Below are 21521 nucleotides of genomic sequence, written 5' to 3' on the forward strand. Positions count from 1 at the left end.
CACTGTCAATATCCCACTCCTGTCTATAACTATACTGATATCTACACACTGTACACTGTCAATATCCCACTCCTGTCTATAACTCTAATGATATCTACACATTGTACACTGTCAATATCCCACTCCTGTCTTTAACTCTACTGAGATCCACACACTGCACTCTGTCAATATCCCACTCCTGTCTATAACTATATTGATATCTACACGCTCTACACTGTCAATATCCCACTCCTGTCTATAACTCTACTGATATCCACACACTGTACACTGTCAATATCCCACTCCTGTCTATAACTATATTGATATCTACACGCTGTACACTGTCAATATCCCACTCCTGTCGATAACTATTCTGATATCTACACACTGTACACTGTCAATATCCCACTCCTGTCTATAACTATACTGATATCCACACACTGCACACTGTCAATATCCCACTCCTGTCTATAACTATACTGATATCTACACACTGTACACTGTCAATATCCCACTCCTGTCTATAACTCTACTGATATCCACACACTGTACAATGTCAATATCCCACTCCTGTCTCTAACTATACTGATATCCACACACTGTACACTGTCAATATCCCACTCCTGTCTTTAACTCTACTGAGATCCACACACCGCACTCTGTCAATATCCCACTCCTGTCTATAACTATATTGATATCTACACGCTCTACACTGTCAATATCCCACTCCTGTCTATAACTCTACTGATATCTACACACTGTACACTGTCAATATCCCACTCCTGTCTTTAACTCTACTGATATCTACACACTGTACACTGTCAATATCCCACTCCTGTCTATAACTCTACTGATATCTACACACCGTACACTGTCAATATCCCACTCCTGTCTATAACTATACTGATATCCACACACTGCACACTGTCAATATCCCACTCCTGTCTATAACTATACTGATATCTACACGCTGTACACTGTCAATATCCCACTCCTGTCTATAACTCTACTGATATCCACACACTGTACAATGTCAATATCCCACTCCTGTCTCTAACTATACTGATATCCACACACTGTACACTGTCAATATCCCACTCCTGTCTTTAACTCTACTGAGATCCACACACCGCACTCTGTCAATATCCCACTCCTGTCTATAACTATATTGATATCTACACGCTCTACACTGTCAATATCCCACTCCTGTCTATAACTCTACTGATATCTACACACTGTACACTGTCAATATCCCACTCCTGTCTTTAACTCTACTGATATCTACACACTGTACACTGTCAATATCCCACTCCTGTCTATAACTCTACTGATATCTACACACCGTACACTGTCAATATCCCACTCCTGTCTATAACTATACTGATATCTACACACCGTACACTTTCAATATCCCACTCCTGTCTATAACAATACTGATATCTACACACTGTACACTGTCAATATCCCACTCCTGTCTATAACTATACTGATATCTACACACTGTACAATGTCAATATCCCACTCCTGTCTATAACTATATTGATATCTACACGCTCTACACTGTCAATATCCCACTCCTGTCTGTAACTCTACTGATATCCACACACTGTACAATGTCAATATCCCACTCCTGTCTCTAACTATACTGATAGCTACACACTGTACACTGTCAATATCCCACTCCTGTCTTTAACTCTACTGATAACTACACACTGTACACTGTCAATATCCCACTCCTGTCTATAACTCTACTGATATCTACACACCGTACACTGTCAATATCCCACTCCTGTCTATAACTATACTGATATCTACACACCGTACACTTTCAATATCCCACTCCTGTCTATAACAATACTGATATCTACACGCTGTACACTGTCAATATCCCGCTCCTGTCTATAACTCTACTGATATCTACACACTGCACACTGTCAATATCCCACTCCTGTCTATAACTATACTGATATCTACACACTGTACACTGTCAATATCCCACTCCTGTCTATAACTATATTGATATCCACACACTGTACACTGTCAATATCCCACTCCTGTCTATAACTAAACTGATATATACACACTGCACACTGTCAATATCCCACTCCTGTCTATAACAATACTGATATCTACACACTGTACACTGTCAATATCCCACTCCTGTCTCTAACTATACTGATATATACACACTGCACACTGTCAATATCCCACTCCTGTCTATAACTATACTGATATATACACACTGCACACTGTCAATATCCCACTCCTGTCTATAACAATACTGATATCTACACACTGTACACTGTCAATATCCCACTCCTGTCTATAACTCTACTGATATCCACACACCGTACACTGTCAATATCCCACTCCTGTCTTTAACTATACTGATATCCACACACTGTACACGGTCAATATCCCACTCCTGTCTATAACTATACTGATATCTACACACTGTACACTGTCAATATCCCACTCCTGTCTTTAACTCTACTGATATCTACACACTGTACACTGTCAATATCCCACTCCTGTCTATAACTCTACTGATATCTACACACCGTACACTGTCAATATCCCACTCCTGTCTATAACTATACTGATATCTACACACCGTACACTTTCAATATCCCACTCCTGTCTATAACAATACTGATATCTACACACTGTACAATGTCAATATCCCACTCCTGTCTATAACTATTCTGATATCCACACACTGTACACTGTCAATATCCCACTCCTGTCTATAACTATACTGATATCCACACACTGTACACTGTCAATATCCCACTCCTGTCTATAACTATACTGAAATCCACACACTGCACACTGTCAATATGCCTCTCCTGTCTATAACTATACTGATATCTACACACTGTACACTGTCAATATCCCACTCCTGTCTATAACTCTACTGATATCTACACACTGTACATTGTCAATATCCCACTCCTGTCTTTAACTCTACTGATATCTACACACTGTACATTGTCAATATCCCACTCCTGTCTTTAACTCTACTGATATCTACACACTGTACACTGTCAATATCCCACTCCTGTCGAGAACTATACTGATATCTACACACTGTACACTGTCAATATCCCACTCCTGTCGAGAACTATACTGATATCTAAACACTGTACACTGTCAATATCCCACTCCTGTCTATAACTATACTGATATCTACACACTGTACACTGTCAATATCCCACTCCTGTCTATAACTATACTGATATCTACACACTGTACACTGTCAATATCCCACTCCTGTCTATAACTATACTGATATCTACACACTGTACACTGTCAATATCCCACTCCTGTCGAGAACTATACTGATATCTACACACTGTACACTGTCAATATCCCACTCCTGTCTATAACTATACTGATATCTACACACTGCACACTGTCAATATCCCACTCCTGTCTATAACTATACTGATATCTACACACTGTACACTGTCAATATCCCACTCCTGTCTATAACTATACTGATATCTACACACTGTACACTGTCAATATCCCACTCCTGTCTACAAATCTACTGATATCTGCACACTGTTCACTGACAATATCTAACTTCAGTGTATATCGCTACTGTGAGCCACTCACTCTCCTGTGTTAATATCGTACTCCTGCCTAGAAAATGACTGATTTCTACACAGTTTAAGTTATCAATATCCCACTCCTGTCTCTGTGTCTAATGAGAACGACACACGATGTGACAACAAGTGAAGGAGCATAAGGCAAATATCACACTTACCGCAGCCTTCAACACACTCTGCCACTGTACTGGGAAGCTACGTGTGAATGAAGGAGGTGGTACTTACCCAGCAGTGTTGTGTCGGTCGTACCAAGTGTAGTCACGGTGTGGGAATGTGTGTTACTAATCACGTCTTCATGAGGCCTCTTATTCTCTGTCACTCCTGCGGGTGATCTTTCTGAAGATAGAGAGAAGAGTTAGGTGAGGTCAAGTTCATCTTCAGATAAGAATACCGATACTGGAGAAGGCCATTCGGCCTCTCTAGACAGTTCAATCAGATTGTTGGTAGTTTGTATCTCAACACCATTCACTCGCCTTTGCTTCATATCCATTGGAACACCTAAACAACAAAAACCCAGCATGTCAATCATCACAGCTCTCCCCATTTCCCAGCATCATCTCTAGGTTCAGATTCCCACTCCCCTTTGTGTGAAGAAGTGCTTCGTGACATCACTCCTGAACGGCCTGGCTCTGATTTTAAGGTTTTGCCCCCTTGTTCTGGAATCCCCCAACCCCACCAGAGGAAATAGTTTCTCTCTATCGACCCGATCGAATCCTTTAATCATCTTAAAGCCCCTCGATTCGATCACCCCCCTTTATCTTCTACACTCGAGGGAATACAAGCCCAGTCTGTGCAACCCGTCCTCGTAATTTAACCCTTTCAGCCCCAGGATCATTCTGGTAACACTGCACTGCACCCCGCCCCCGAGGACAGTATATCCTTCCTGAGGGGAGGGGCCAGAACTGAAAACAGTCACTTGACACAGGCTCTGAGCAGAGCTTAAAATATCAGAAGCATAACTTCCACAACTTTGCATTCCAGACCCATTAAGATAAAGTCAAACAATAAAGTTTTGTTAGATAGAGGGAAACACACCATTGCTGTTAATAACTGTACTGATAGTTACACACTGTACACTGTCAATATCCCACTACTGTTAATAACTGTACTGATAGTTACATACTGTACACTGACAATATCCCACTCCTGTTAATAACAGTACTGATAGTTACATACTGTACACTGTCAATATCCCACTCCTGTTAATAACTGTACTGATAGTTACACACTGTACACTGACAATATCACACTCCTGTTAATAACTGTACTGATAGTTACATACTGTACACTGTCAATATCCCACTCCTGTTAATAACTGTACTGATAGTTACACACTGTACACTGACAATATCCCACTCCTGTTAATAACTGTACTAATAGTTACACACTGTACACTGACAATATCCCACTCCTGTTAATAACAGTACTGATAGTTACACACTGTACACTGACAATATCCCACACCTGTTAATAATTGTACTGTTTGTTACAAACTGTAAACTGACAATATCACACTCCTGTTAATAACTGTACTGATAGTTACACACTGTACACTGACAATATCCCACTCCTGTTAATAACTGTACTGATAGTTACACACTGTACACTGACAATATCCCACACCTGTTAATAATTGTACTGTTTGTTACAAACTGTAAACTGACAATATCACACTCCTGTTAATAACTGTACTGATAGTTACACACAGTACACTGACAATATCCCACTCCTGTTAATAACTGTACTGATATTTACACACTGTACATTGGCAATATCCCACTGCTGTTAATAAATGTACTGAAAGTTACACACTGGACACTGATAATATCCAACTCCTGTTAATAACTGTACTGATAGTTACACACTGTACACCGTCAATATCACACTCCGGTTAATAACTGTACTGATAGTTACACACTGTACACTGACAATATCCCACTCCTGTCAATAACTGTACTGACGGTTACACACTCTACACTGACAATATCCCACTCCTGTTAATAACTGTACTGATAGTTACACACTGTACACTGTCAATATCCCACTCCTGTTAATAACTATACTGATAGTTACACACTGTACACAGACAATATCCCTCTCCTGTTAATAACTGTACTGCTAGTTACACACTGTACACTGACAATATCCCACTCCTGTTAATAACTGTAATGATAGTTACACACTGTACACTGACAATATCCCACTCCTGTCAATAACAGTACTGATTGTTACACACTGTACACTGACAATATCCCACTCCTGTTAATAACTGTACTGATAGTTACACACTGTACACTGACAATATCCCACTCCTGTTAATAACTGTACTGATAGTTACAAACTGTACACTGACAATATCCCACTCCTGTTAATAACTGTACTGATAGTTACAAACTGTACAATGACAATATCCCACTCCTGTTAATAACTGTACTGATAGTTACACACTGTACACTGACAATATCACACTCCTGTTAATAACTGTACTGATAGTTACACACTGTACACTGACAATATCCCACTCCTGTTAATAACTGTACTGATAGTTACAAACTGTACACTGACAATATCCCACTCCCGTTAATAACTGTACTGATAGTTACACACTGTACACTGACAATATCCCACTCCTGTTAATAACTGTACTGATAGTTACACACTGTACACTGACAATATCCCACTCCTGTTAATAACTGTACTGATAGTTACAAACTGTACACTGACGATATCCCACTCCTGTTAATAACAGTACTGATAGTTACACACTGTACACTGACAATATCCCACTCCTATTAATAACTGTACTGATAGTTACAAACTGTACACTGACAATATCCCACTCCTGTTAATAACTGTACTGATAGTTACACACTGTACACTGACAATATCCCACTCCTGTTAATAACTGTACTGATAGTTACAAACTGTACACTGACAATATCCCACTCCTGTTAATAACAGTACTGATAGTTACACACTGTACACTGACAATATCCCACTCCTGTTAATAACTGTACTGATAGTTACACACTGGACACTGACAATATCCCAAACCTGTTAATAACTGTACTGAAAGTTACACACTGTACACTGACAATATCCCACTCCTGTTAATAACTGTACTGATAGTTACACACTGTACACTGACAATATCCAACTTCACTTAATAACTGTACTGATAGTTACACACTGTACACTGACAATATCCCACTCCTGTTAATAACTGTACAGATAGTTACACACTGTACACTGACAATATCCCACTCCTGTTAATAACTGTACTGATAGTTACAAACTGTACACTGACATCATCCCACTCCTGTTAATAACTGTACTGATAGTTACACACTGTACACTGACAATATCCCACTCCTATTAATAACTGTACTGATAGTTACACACTGTACACTGTCAATATCCCACTGCTGTTAATAACTGTACTGATAGTTACACACTGTACACTGACAATATCCCACTCCTGTTAATAACTGTACTGATAGTTACACACAGTGCACTGACAATATCCCACTCTTGTTAATAACTGTACTGATAGTTACAAACTGTATACTGACAATAACCCACTCCTGTTAATAACTGTACTGATAGTTACAGATTGTACACTGACAATATCCCAAACCTGTTAATAACTGTACTGAAAGTTACACACTGTACACTGACAATATCCCACTCCTGTTAATAACTGTACTGATAGTTACACACTGTACACTGACAATATCCAACTTCACTTAATAACTGTACTGATAGTTACACACTGTACACTGACAATATCCCACTCCTGTTAATAACTGTACAGATAGTTACACACTGTACACTGACAATATCCCACTCCTGTTAATAACTGTACTGATAGTTACAAACTGTACACTGACATCATCCCACTCCTGTTAATAACTGTACTGATAGTTACACACTGTACACTGACAATATCCCACTCCTATTAATAACTGTACTGATAGTTACACACTGTACACTGTCAATATCCCACTGCTGTTAATAACTGTACTGATAGTTACACACTGTACACTGACAATATCCCACTCCTGTTAATAACTGTACTGATAGTTACACACAGTGCACTGACAATATCCCACTCTTGTTAATAACTGTACTGATAGTTACAAACTGTATACTGACAATAACCCACTCCTGTTAATAACTGTACTGATAGTTACAGATTGTACACTGACAATATCCCACTCCTGTTAATAACTGTACTGATAGTTACAGACTGTACACTGACAATATCCCACTCCTGTTAATAACTGTACTGATAGTTAACACTGTATACTGTCAATATCCCACTCCTGTCTGTAACTATACTGATAGCTACACACTGTACACTGTCAATATCCCACTCCTGTCTGTAACTATACTGATATCTACACACTGTACACTGTCAATATCCCACTCCTGTCTATAACAATACTGATATCTACACACTGTACACTGTCAATATCCCACTCCTGTCTATAACTCTACTGATATCCACACTCTGCACACTGTCAATATCCCACTCCTGTTAATAACTCTACTGATATCTACACACTGCACACTGTCAATATCCCACTCCTGTCTATAACTATACTGATATCTACACACTGCACACTGTCAATATCCCACTCCTGTCTATAACTATACTGATATCTACACACCGTACACTTTCAATATCCCACTCCTGTCTATAACAATACTGATATCTACACGCTGTACACTGTCAATATCCCACTCCTGTCTATAACTATACTGATGTCCACACACTGCACACTGTCAATATCCCACTCCTGTCTATAACTATTGTGGTATCCACACACTGCACACTGTCAATATCCCACTCCTGTCTATAACTATACTGATATCTACACACCGTACACTGTCAATATCCCACTCCTGTCTATAACTATAGTGATATCCACACACTGCACACTGTCAATATCCCACTCCTGTCTATAACTATACTGATATCTACACACTGTACACTGTCAATATCCCACTCCTGTCTATAACTATAGTGATATCCACACACTGCACACTGTCAATATCCCACTCCTGTCTATAACTATAGTGATATCCACACACTGCACACTGTCAATATCCCACTCCTGTCTATAACTATACTGATATCCACACACTGCACACTGTCAATATCCCACTCCTGTCTATAACTATACTGATATCCACACACTGCACACTGTCAATATCCCACACCTGTCTATAACTATACTGATATCTACACACCGTACACTTTCAATATCCCACTCCTGTCTATAACAATACTGATATCTACACGCTGTACACTGTCAATATCCCACTCCTGTCTATAACTATACTGATATCTACACGCTGTACACTGTCAATATCCCACTCCTGTCTATAACTCTACTGATATCTACACACTGTACACTGTCAATATCCCACTCCTGTCTATAATTATACTGATATCTACACACTGTACACTGTCAATATCCCACTCCTGTATATAACTCTACTGATATCTACACACCGTACACTGTCAATATCCCACTCCTGTCTATAACTATACTGATATCTACACGCTGTACACTGTCAATATCCCACTCCTGTCTATAACAATACTGATATCTACACGCTGTACACTGTCAATATCCCTCTCCTGTCTATAACTATACTGATATCTACACACTGTACACTGTCAATATCCCACTCCTGTCGATAACTCTACTGATATCCACACACTGTACACTGTCAATATCCCACTCCTGTCTATAACTATACTGATATCTACACACTGTACACTGTCAATATCCCACTCCTGTCTATAACAATACTGATATCTACACGCTGTACACTGTCAATATCCCACTCCTGTCTATAACAATACTGATATCTACATGCTGTACTCTGTCAATATCCCACTCCTGTCTATAACTCTACTGATATCCACACACTGTACACTGTCAATATCCCACTCCTGTCTATAACTATTCTGATATCTACACACTGTACACTGTCAATATCCCACTCCTGTCTATAACTATACTGATATCTACACACTGTACACTGTCAATATCCCACTCCTGTCTATAACTATACTGATATCTACACACTGTACACTGTCAATATCCCACTCCTGTCTATAACTCTACTGATATCTACACACTGTACACTGTCAATATCCCACTCCTGTCTATAACTATACTGATATCTACACACTGTACACTGACAATATCCCACTCCTGTTAATAACTGTACTGATAGTTACAAACTGTACACTGACAATATCCCACTCCTGTTAATAACAGTACTGATAGTTACACACTGTACACTGACAATATCCCACTCCTGTTAATAACTGTACTGATAGTTACACACTGGACACTGACAATATCCCAAACCTGTTAATAACTGTACTGAAAGTTACACACTGTACACTGACAATATCCCACTCCTGTTAATAACTGTACTGATAGTTACACACTGTACACTGACAATATCCAACTTCTCTTAATAACTGTACTGATAGTTACACACTGTACACTGACAATATCCCACTCCTGTTAATAACTGTACTGATAGTTACACACTGTACACTGACAATATCCCACTCCTGTTAATAACTGTACTGATAGTTACAAACTGTACACTGACAATATCCCACTCCTGTTAATAACTGTACTGATAGTTACACACTGTACACTGACAATATCCCACTCCTATTAATAACTGTACTGATAGTTACACACTGTACACTGTCAATATCCCACTGCTGTTAATAACTGTACTGATAGTTACACACTGTACACTGACAATATCCCACTCCTGTTAATAACTGTACTGATAGTTACACACAGTGCACTGACAATATCCCACTCTTGTTAATAACTGTACTGATAGTTACAAACTGTATACTGACAATAACCCACTCCTGTTAATAACTGTACTGATAGTTACAGACTGTACACTGACAATATCCCACTCCTGTTAATAACTGTACTGATAGTTACAGACTGTACACTGACAATATCCCACTCCTGTTAATAACTGTACTGATAGTTAACACTGTATACTGTCAATATCCCACTCCTGTCTGTAACTATACTGATAGCTACACACTGTACACTCTCAATATCCCACTCCTGTCTGTAACTATACTGATATCTACACACTGTACACTGTCAATATCCCACTCCTGTCTATAACAATACTGATATCTACACACTGTACACTGTCAATATCCCACTCCTGTCTATAACTCTACTGATATCCACACTCCGCACACTGTCAATATCCCACTCCTGTTAATAACTCTACTGATATCCACACACTGCACACTGTCAATATCCCACTCCTGTCTATAACTATTCTGATATCCACACACTGCACACTGTCAATATCCCACTCCTGTCTATAACTATACTGATATCCACACACTGCACACTGTCAATATCCCACTCCTGTCTATAACTATACTGATATCCACACACTGCACACTGTCAATATCCCACACCTGTCTATAACTATACTGATATCTACACACTGTACACTGTCAATATCCCACTCCTGTCTATAACTATACTGATATCTACACACCGTACACTTTCAATATCCCACTCCTGTCTATAACAATACTGATATCTACACGCTATACACTGTCAATATCCCACTCCTGTCTATAACTATACTGATATCTACACACTGTACACTGTCAATAACCCACTCCTGTCTATAACTATACTGATATCTACACACTGTACACTGTCAATATCCCACTCCTGTCTATAACTATACTGATATCTACACGCTGTACACTGTCAATATCCCACTCCTGTCTATAACTCTACTGATATCTACACACTGTACACTGTCAATATCCCACTCCTGTCTATAATTATACTGATATCTACACACTGTACACTGTCAATATCCCACTCCTGTATATAACTCTACTGATATCTACACACCGTACACTGTCAATATCCCACTCCTGTCTATAACTATACTGATATCTACACACTGTACACTGTCAATATCCCACTCCTGTCTATAATTATACTGATATCTACACACTGTACACTGTCAATATCCCACTCCTGTATATAACTCTACTGATATCTACACACCGTACACTGTCAATATCCCACTCCTGTCTATAACTATACTGATATCTACACGCTGTACACTGTCAATATCCCACTCCTGTCTATAACAATACTGATATCTACACGCTGCACACTGTCAATATCCCACTCCTGTCTATAACTCTACTGATATCCACACACTGTACATTGTCAATATCCCACTCCTGTCTATAACTATACTGATATCTACACACTGTACACTGTCAATATCCCACTCCTGTCTATAACAATACTGATATCTACACGCTGTACACTGTCAATATCCCACTCCTGTCTATAACAATACTGATATCTACACGCTGTACACTGTCAATATCCCACTCCTGTCTATAACTCTACTGATATCCACACACTGTACACTGTCAATATCCCACTCCTGTCTATAACTATTCTGATATCTACACACTGTACACTGTCAATATCCCACTCCTGTCTATAACTATACTGATATCTACACACTGTACACTGTCAATATCCCACTCCTGTCTATAAGTATACTGATATCTACACACTGTACACTGTCAATATCCCACTCCTGTCTATAACTCTACTGATATCTACACACTGTACACTGTCAATATCCCACTCCTGTCTATAACTATACTGATATCTACACACTGTACACTGTCAATATCCCACTCCTGTCTATAACTATACTGATATCTACACACTGTACACTGTCAATATCCCACTCCTGTCTATAACTATTCTGATATCTACACACTGTACACTGTCAATATCCCACTCCTGTCTATAACTATACTGATATCTACACACTGTACACTGTCAATATCCCACTCCTGTCTATAACTATACTGATATCTACACACTGTACACTGTCAATATCCCACTCCTGTCTATAACTATATTGATATCTACACCCTGTACACTGTCAATATCCCACTCCTGTCTATAACTATATTGATATCTACACACTGTACAATGTCAATATCCCACTCCTGTCTATAACTCTACTGATATCTACACACTGTACACTGTCAATATCCCACTCCTGTCTATAACTATACTGATATCTACACACTGTACACTGTCAATATCCCACTCCTGTCTATAACTATACTGATATCTACACGCTGTACACTGTCAATATCCCACTCCTGTCTATAACAATACTGATATCTACACACTGTACTCTGTCAATATCCCACTCCTGTCTATAACTCTACTGATATCCACACACTGTACACTGTCAATATCCCACTCCTGTCTATAACTATTCTGATATCTACACACTGTACACTGTCAATATCCCACTTCTGTCTATAACTATACTGATATCTACACACTGTACACTGTCAATATCCCACTCCTGTCTATAACTATACTGATATCTACACACTGTACACTGTCAATATCCCACTCCTGTCTATAACTCTACTGATATCTACACACTGTACACTGTCAATATCCCACTCCTGTCTATAACTATACTGATATCTACACACTGCACACTGTCAATATCCCACTCCTGTCTATAACTATACTGATATCTACACACTGTACACTGTCAATATCCCACTCCTGTCTATAACTCTACTGATATCTACACACTGTACACTGTCAATATCCCACTCCTGTCTATAACTATATTGATATCTACACACTGTACACTGTCAATATCCCACTCCTGTCTATAACTCTACTGATATCTACACACTGTACACTGTCAATATCCCACTCCTGTCTATAACTATACTGATATCTACACACTGTACACTGTCAATATCCCACTCCTGTCTATAACTATTCTGATATCTACACACTGTACACTGTCAATATCCCACTCCTGTCTATAACTATACTGATATCTACACACTGTACACTGTCAATATCCCACTCCTGTCTATAACTATACTGATATCTACACACTGTACACTGTCAATATCCCACTCCTGTCTATAACTCTACAGATATCTACACACTGTACACTGTCAATATCCCACTCCTGTCTATAACTATACTGATATCTACACACTGCACACTGTCAATATCCCACTCCTGTCTATAACTATACTGATATCTACACACTGTACACTGTCAATATCCCACTCCTGTCTATAACTCTGCTGATATCTACACACTGTACACTGTCAATATCCCACTCCTGTCTATAACTATACTGATATCTGCACACTGTACACTGTCAATATCCCACTCCTGTCTATAACTATACTGATATCTACACACTGTACACTGTCAATATCCCACTCCTGTCTATAACTCTACTGATATCTACACATTGTACACTGTCAATATCCCACTCCTGTCTATAACTATACTGATATCTGCACACTGTACACTGTCAATATCCCACTCCTGTCTATAACACTACTGATAGCCACACACTGTACACTGTCAATATCCCACTCCTGTCTTTAACTCGACTGATATCCACACACTGTACACTGTCAATATCCCACTCCTGTCTATAACTATACTGATGTCTACACACTGTACACTGTCAATATCCCACTCCTGTCTATAACTCTACTGATATCCACACACTGTACACTGTCAATATCCCACTCCTGTCTATAACTATACTGATGTCTACACACTGTACACTGTCAATATCCCACTCCTGTCTATAACTCTACTGATATCCACACACTGTACACTGTCAATATCCCACTCCTGTCTATAACTATACTGATGTCTACACACTGTACACTGTCAATATCCCACTCCTGTCTATAACTATACTGATGTCTACACACTGCACACTGTCAATATCCCACTCCTGTCTTTAACTCTACTGATATCCACACACTGCACACTGTCAATATCCCACTCCTGTCTATAACTATACTGATATCTACACACTGTACACTGTCAATATCCCACTCCTGTCTACAAATCTACTGATATCTGCACACTGGACACTGACAATATCTAACTTCAGTGTATATCGCTACTGTGAGCCACTCACTCTCCTGTGTTAATATTGTACTCCTGCCTAGAAAATGACTGATTTCTACACAGTTTAAGTTATCAATATCCCACTCCTGTCTCTGTGTCTAATGAGAACGACACACGATGTGACAACAAGTGAAGGAGCATAAGGCAAATATCACACTTACCGCAGCCTTCAACACACTCTGCCACTGTACTGGGAAGCTACGTGTGAATGAAGGAGGTGGTACTTACCCAGCAGTGTTGTGTCAGTCGTACCAAGTTTAGTCACGGTGTGGGAATGTGTGTTACTAATCACGTCTTCATGAGGCCTCTTATTCTCTGTCACTCCTGCGGGTGATGTTTCTGAAGATAGAGAGAAGAGTTAGGTGAGGTCAAGTTCATCTTCAGATAAGAATACCGATACTGGAGAAGGCCATTCGGCCTCTCTGGACAGTTCAATCAGATTGTTGGCAGTTTGTATCTCAACACCATTCACTCGCCTTTGCTTCATATCCATTGGAACACCTAAACAACAAAAACCCAGCATGTCAATCATCACAGCTCTCCCCATTTCCCAGCATCATCTCTAGGTTCAGATTCCCACTCCCCTTTGTGTGAAGAAGTGCTTCGTGACATCACTCCTGAACGCCCTGGCTCTGATTTTAAGGTTTTGCCCCGTTGTTCTGGAATCCCCCAACCCCACCAGAGGAAATAGTTTCTCTCTATCGACCCGATCGAATCCTTTAATCATCTTAAAGCCCCTCGATTCGATCACCCCCCTTTATCTTCTACACTCGAGGGAATACAAGCCCAGTCTGTGCAACCCGTCCTCGTAATTTAACCCTTTCAGCCCCAGGATCATTCTGGTAACACTGCACTGCACCCCGCCCCCGAGGACAGTATATCCTTCCTGAGGGGAGGGGCCAGAACTGAAAACAGTCACTTGACACAGGCTCTGAGCAGAGCTTAAAATATCAGAAGCATAACTTCCACAACTTTGCATTCCAGACCCATTAAGATAAAGTCAAACAATAAAGTATAGTTAGATAGAAGGAAACACCCCATTGCTGTTAATAACAGTACTGATAGTTACACACTGTACACTGACAATATCCCACTCCTGTCAATAAATGTACTGATAGTTACACACTGTACACTGACAATATCACACTTCTGTTAATAACAGTACTGATAGTTACATACTGTACACTGTCAACATCCCACTCCTGTTAATAACTGTACTGATAGTTACACACTGTACACTGACAATATCCCACTCCTGTTAATAACTGTACTGATAGTTACACACTGTACACTGACAATATCCCACTCCTGTTAATAACTGTACTGATAGTTACACACTGTACACTGACAATATCCCACTCCTGTTAATAACTGTACTGATAGTTACACACTGTACACTGACAATATCCCACTCCTGTTAATAACTGTACTGATAGTTACACACTGTGCACTGACAATATCCCACTCCTATTAATAACTGTACTGATAGTTACATACTGTACACTGACAATGTCCCACCCTTGTTAATAACAGTACTGATAGTTACACACTGTACACTGACAATGTCCCACTCCTGTCAATAACTGTACTGATAGTTACACACTGTACACTGACAATATCCCACTCCTGTTAATAACTGTACTGATAGTTACACAATGTACACTGACAATGTCCCACTCCTGTCAATAACTGTACTGATAGTTACACACTGTACACTGACAATGTCCCACTCCTGTCAATAACTGAACTGATAGTTACACACTGTACACAGACAATATCCCACTCCTGTTAATAACTGTACTGATAGTTACAAACTGTACACTGTCAATATCCCACTCCTGTTAATAACTGTACTGATAGTTACACACTGTACACTGACAATGTCCCACTCCTGTCAATAACTGTACTGATAGTTACACACTGTACACAGACAATATCCCACTCCTGTTAATAACTGTACTGATAGTTACACACTGTACACTGACAATATCCCACTCTTGTTAATAACAGTACTGATAGTTACACACTGTACACTGACAATGTCCCACTCCTGTCAATAACTGTACTGATAGTTACACACTGTACACAGACAATATCCCACTCCTGTTAATAACTGTACTGATAGTTACAAACTGTACACTGTCAATATCCCACTCCTGTTAATAACTGTACTGATAGTTACACACTGTACACTGACAATATCCCACTCCTGTCACTAACTGTACTGATAGTTACACACTGTACACTGACAATATCCCACTCCTGTTAATAACTGTACTGATAGTTACACACAGTACACTGAAAATATCCCACTCCTGTTAATAACTGTACTGATAGTTACACACTGTACACTGACAATATCCCACTCCTGTTAATAACTGTACTGATATTCACACACTGTACATTGGCAATATCCCACTCCTGTTAATAACTGTACTGAAAGTTACACACAGTACACTGACAATATCCCACTCCTGTTACTAACTGTACTGATAGTTACACACTGTACACTGAAAATATCCCACTCCTGTTAATAACTGTACTGATAGTTACACACTGTATACTGACAATATCCCACTCCTGTTAATAAATGTACTGATGTTCACACACTGTACATTGGCAATATCCCACTCCTGTTAATAACTGTACTGATAGTTACACAATGTACACTGACAATGTCCCACTCCTGTCAATAACTGGACTGATAGTTACACACTGTACACTGACAATATCCCACTCCTGTTAATAACTGTACTGATAGTTACACAATGTACACTGACAATGTCCCACTCCTGTCAATAACTGTACTGATAGTTACACACTGTACACAGACAATATCCCACTCCTGTTAATAACTGTACTGATAGTTACACACTGTACACTGACAATATCCCACTCTTGTTAATAACAGTACTGATAGTTACACACTGTACACTGACAATATCCCACTCCTGTTAATAACTGTACTGATAGTTACACACAGTACACTGAAAATATCCCACTCCTGTTAATAACTGTACTGATAGTTACACACTGTACACTGACAATATCCCACTCCTGTTAATAACTGTACTGAAATTCACACACTGTACATTGGCAATATCCCACTCCTGTTAATAACTGTACTGAAAGTTACACACAGTACACTGAAAATATCCCACTCCTGTTAATAACTGTACTGATAGTTACACACTGTACACTGACAATATCCCACTCCAGTTAATAACTGGACTGATGTTCACACACTGTACATTGGCAATATCCCACTCCTGTTAATAACTGTACTGATAGTTACACAATGTACACTGACAATGTCCCACTCCTGTCAATAACTGTACTGATAGTTACACACTGTACACTGACAATATCCCACTCCTGTTAATAACTGTACTGATAGTTACACAATGTACACTGACAATGTCCCACTCCTGTCAATAACTGTACTGATAGTTACACACTGTACACTGACAATGTCCCACTCCTGTCAATAACTGTACTGATAGTTACACACTGTACACAGACAATATCCCACTCCTGTTAATAACTGTACTGATAGTTACAAACTGTACACTGTCAATATCCCACTCCTGTTAATAACTGTACTGATAGTTACACACTGTACACTGACAATGTCCCACTCCTGTTAATAACTGTACTGATAGTTACACACTGTACACAGACAATATCCCACTCCTGTTAATAACTGTACTGATAGTTACACACTGTACACTGACAATATCCCACTCTTGTTAATAACTGTACTGATAGTTACACACTGTACACTGACAATGTCCCACTCCTGTCAATAACTGTACTGATAGTTACACACTGTACACAGATAATATCCCACTCCTGTTAATAACTGTACTGATAGTTACACACTGTACACTGACAATATCCCACTCCTGTCACTAACTGTACTGATAGTTACACACTGTACACTGACAATATCCCACTCCTGTTAATAACTGTACTGATAGTTACACACTGTACACTGTCAATATCCCACTCCTGTTAATAACTATACTGATAGTTACACACTGTACACAGACAATATCCCACTCCTGATAATAACTGTACTGATAGTTACACACTGTACACTGTCAAAATCCCACTCCTGTTAATAACTATACTGATAGTTACACACTGTACACAGACAATATCCCTCTCCTGTTAATAACTGTACTGATAGTTACACACTGTACACTGACAATATCCCACTCCTATTAATAACTGTACTGATATTTACACACTGTACACAGACAATATCCCACTCCTGTTAATAACTGTACTGATAGTTACAAACTGTACACCGACAATATCCCACTCATGTTAATAACTGTACTGATTTTTACAAACTGTACATTGGCAATATCCCACTGCTGTTAATAACTGTACTGAAAGTTACACACTGGACACTGACAATGTCCAGCTCCTGTTAATAACTGTACTGATAGTTACATACTGTACACTGTCAATATCCCACTCCTGTTAATAACTGTACTGATAGTTACACACTGTACACTGACAATATCCCACTCCTGTTAATAACTGTACTGATAGTTACACACTGTACACTGACAATATCCCACTCCTGTTAATAACTGTACTGATAGTTACACACTGTACACTGACAATATCCCACTCCTGTTAATAATTGTACTGTTTGTTACAAACTGTACACTGACAATATCCAACTTCTCTTAATAACTGTACTGATAGTTACACACTGTACACAGACAATATCACACTCCTGTTAATAACTGTACTGATATTTACACACTGTACATTGGCAATATCCCACTGCTGTTAATAACTGTACTGAAAGTTACACACTGGACACTGATAATATCCAACTCCTGTTAATAACTGTACTGATAGTTACACACTGTACACTGACAATATCCCACTCCTGTTAATAACTGTACTGATAGTTACACACTGTACACTGAAAATATCCCACACCTGTTAATAACTGTACTGATTGTTACACACTGTACACTGACAATATCCCACTCCTGTTAATAACTGTACTGATATTCACACACTGTACATTGGCAATATCCCACTCCTGTTAATAACTGTACTGATAGTTACACACAGTACACTGAAAATATCCCACTCCTGTTAATAACTGTACTGATAGTTACACACTGTACACTGACAATATCCCACTCCTGTTAATAACTGTACTGATATTTTCACACTGTACATTGGCAATATCCCACTCCTGTTAATAACTGTACTGATAGTTACGCACTGTACACTGACAATATCCCACTCCTGTTAATAACTGTACTGATAGTTACACACTGTACACTGACAATATCCCACTCCTGTTCATAACTGTACTGATATTTTCACACTGTACATTGGCAATATCCCACTCCTGTTAATAACTGTACTGATAGTTACACACTGTACACTGACAATATCCCACTCCTGTTAATAACTGTACTGATATTTACACACTGTACATTGGCAATATCCCACTGCTGTTAATAACTGTACTGAAAGTTACACACTGGACACTGATAATATCCAACTCCTGTTAATAACTGTACTGATAGTTACACACTTTACACTGACAATAACCCACTCCTGTTAATAACTGTACTGATATTCACACACTGTACATTGGCAATTTCCCACTCCTGTTAATAACTGTACTGATAGTTACACACAGTACACTGAAAATATCCCACTCCTGTTAATAACTGTACTGATAGTTACACACTGTACACTGACAATATCCCACTCCTGTTAATAACTGTACTGATATTCACAAACTGTACATTGGCAATATCCCACTCCTGTTAATGACTGTACTGATAGTTACACACAGTACACTGAAAATATCCCACTCCTGTTAATAAATGTACTGATAGTTACACACTGTACACTGACAATATCCCACTCCTGTTAATAACTGTACTGATATTCACACACTGTACATTGGCAATATCCCACTCCTGTTAATAACTGTACTGATAGTTACACACAGTACACTGACAATATCCCACTCCTGTCAATAACTGTACTGATAGTTACACACCGCACACTGACAATATCCCACTCTTGTTAATAACTGTACTGATAGTTACAAACTGTACACTGACAATATCCCACTCCTGTTAATAACTGTACTGATAGTTACACACTGTACACTGACAATATCCCACTCCTGTTAATAACTGTATTGATAGTTACACACTGTACACAGACAATATCCCACTCCTGTTAATAACTGTATTGATAGTTGCACACTGTCCACTGACAATATCCCACTCCTGTCAATAACTGTACTGATAGTTACACACCGTACACTGACAATATCCCACTCCTGTCAATAACTGTACTGATAGTTACACACCGTACACTGACAATATCCCACTCTTGTTAATAACTGTACTGATAGTTACACACTGTACACTGACAATATCCCACTCCTGTTAATAACTGTACTGATAGTTACACACTGTACACTGACAATATCCCACTCCTGTTAATAACTGTATTGATAGTTACACACTGTACACAGACAATATCCCACTCCTGTTAATAACTGTACTGATAGTTACACACTGTACACTTACAATATTCCACTCCTGTTAATAACTGTACTGATAGTTACACACAGTACACTGAAAATATCCCACTCCTGTCAATAACTGTACTGATAGTTACACACTGGAAACTGACAATATCACACTTCTGTTAATAACTGTACTGATAGTTACACGCTGTACACTGACAATATCCCACTCCTGTTAATAACTATATTGATAGTTACACACTGTACACAGACAATATCCCACTCCTGTTAATAACTGTACTGATAGTTACACACTGT

General features: G+C 39.0%; 1 protein-coding gene across 1 annotated transcript in view; it reads right to left on the reverse strand.

Annotated features, from left to right (window-relative positions):
• LOC137352793 (mucin-22-like) overlaps positions 1 to 21521 on the reverse strand; it is a 191329-nt gene that overhangs the window by 147610 nt on the left and 22198 nt on the right. Inside the window, exons 2-3 of the mRNA XM_068018621.1 lie at positions 14897 to 15007; positions 3819 to 3929 (exon numbers count right to left, since the gene is read on the reverse strand). Coding sequence (XP_067874722.1) covers positions 3819 to 3929; positions 14897 to 15007 — 222 coding nt within the window. The remainder of the gene's footprint in view (positions 1 to 3818; positions 3930 to 14896; positions 15008 to 21521) is intronic.

Source organism: Heterodontus francisci, chromosome 39, assembly GCF_036365525.1.
Source record: "Heterodontus francisci isolate sHetFra1 chromosome 39, sHetFra1.hap1, whole genome shotgun sequence".
Lineage (NCBI taxonomy): Eukaryota > Metazoa > Chordata > Chondrichthyes > Heterodontiformes > Heterodontidae > Heterodontus > Heterodontus francisci.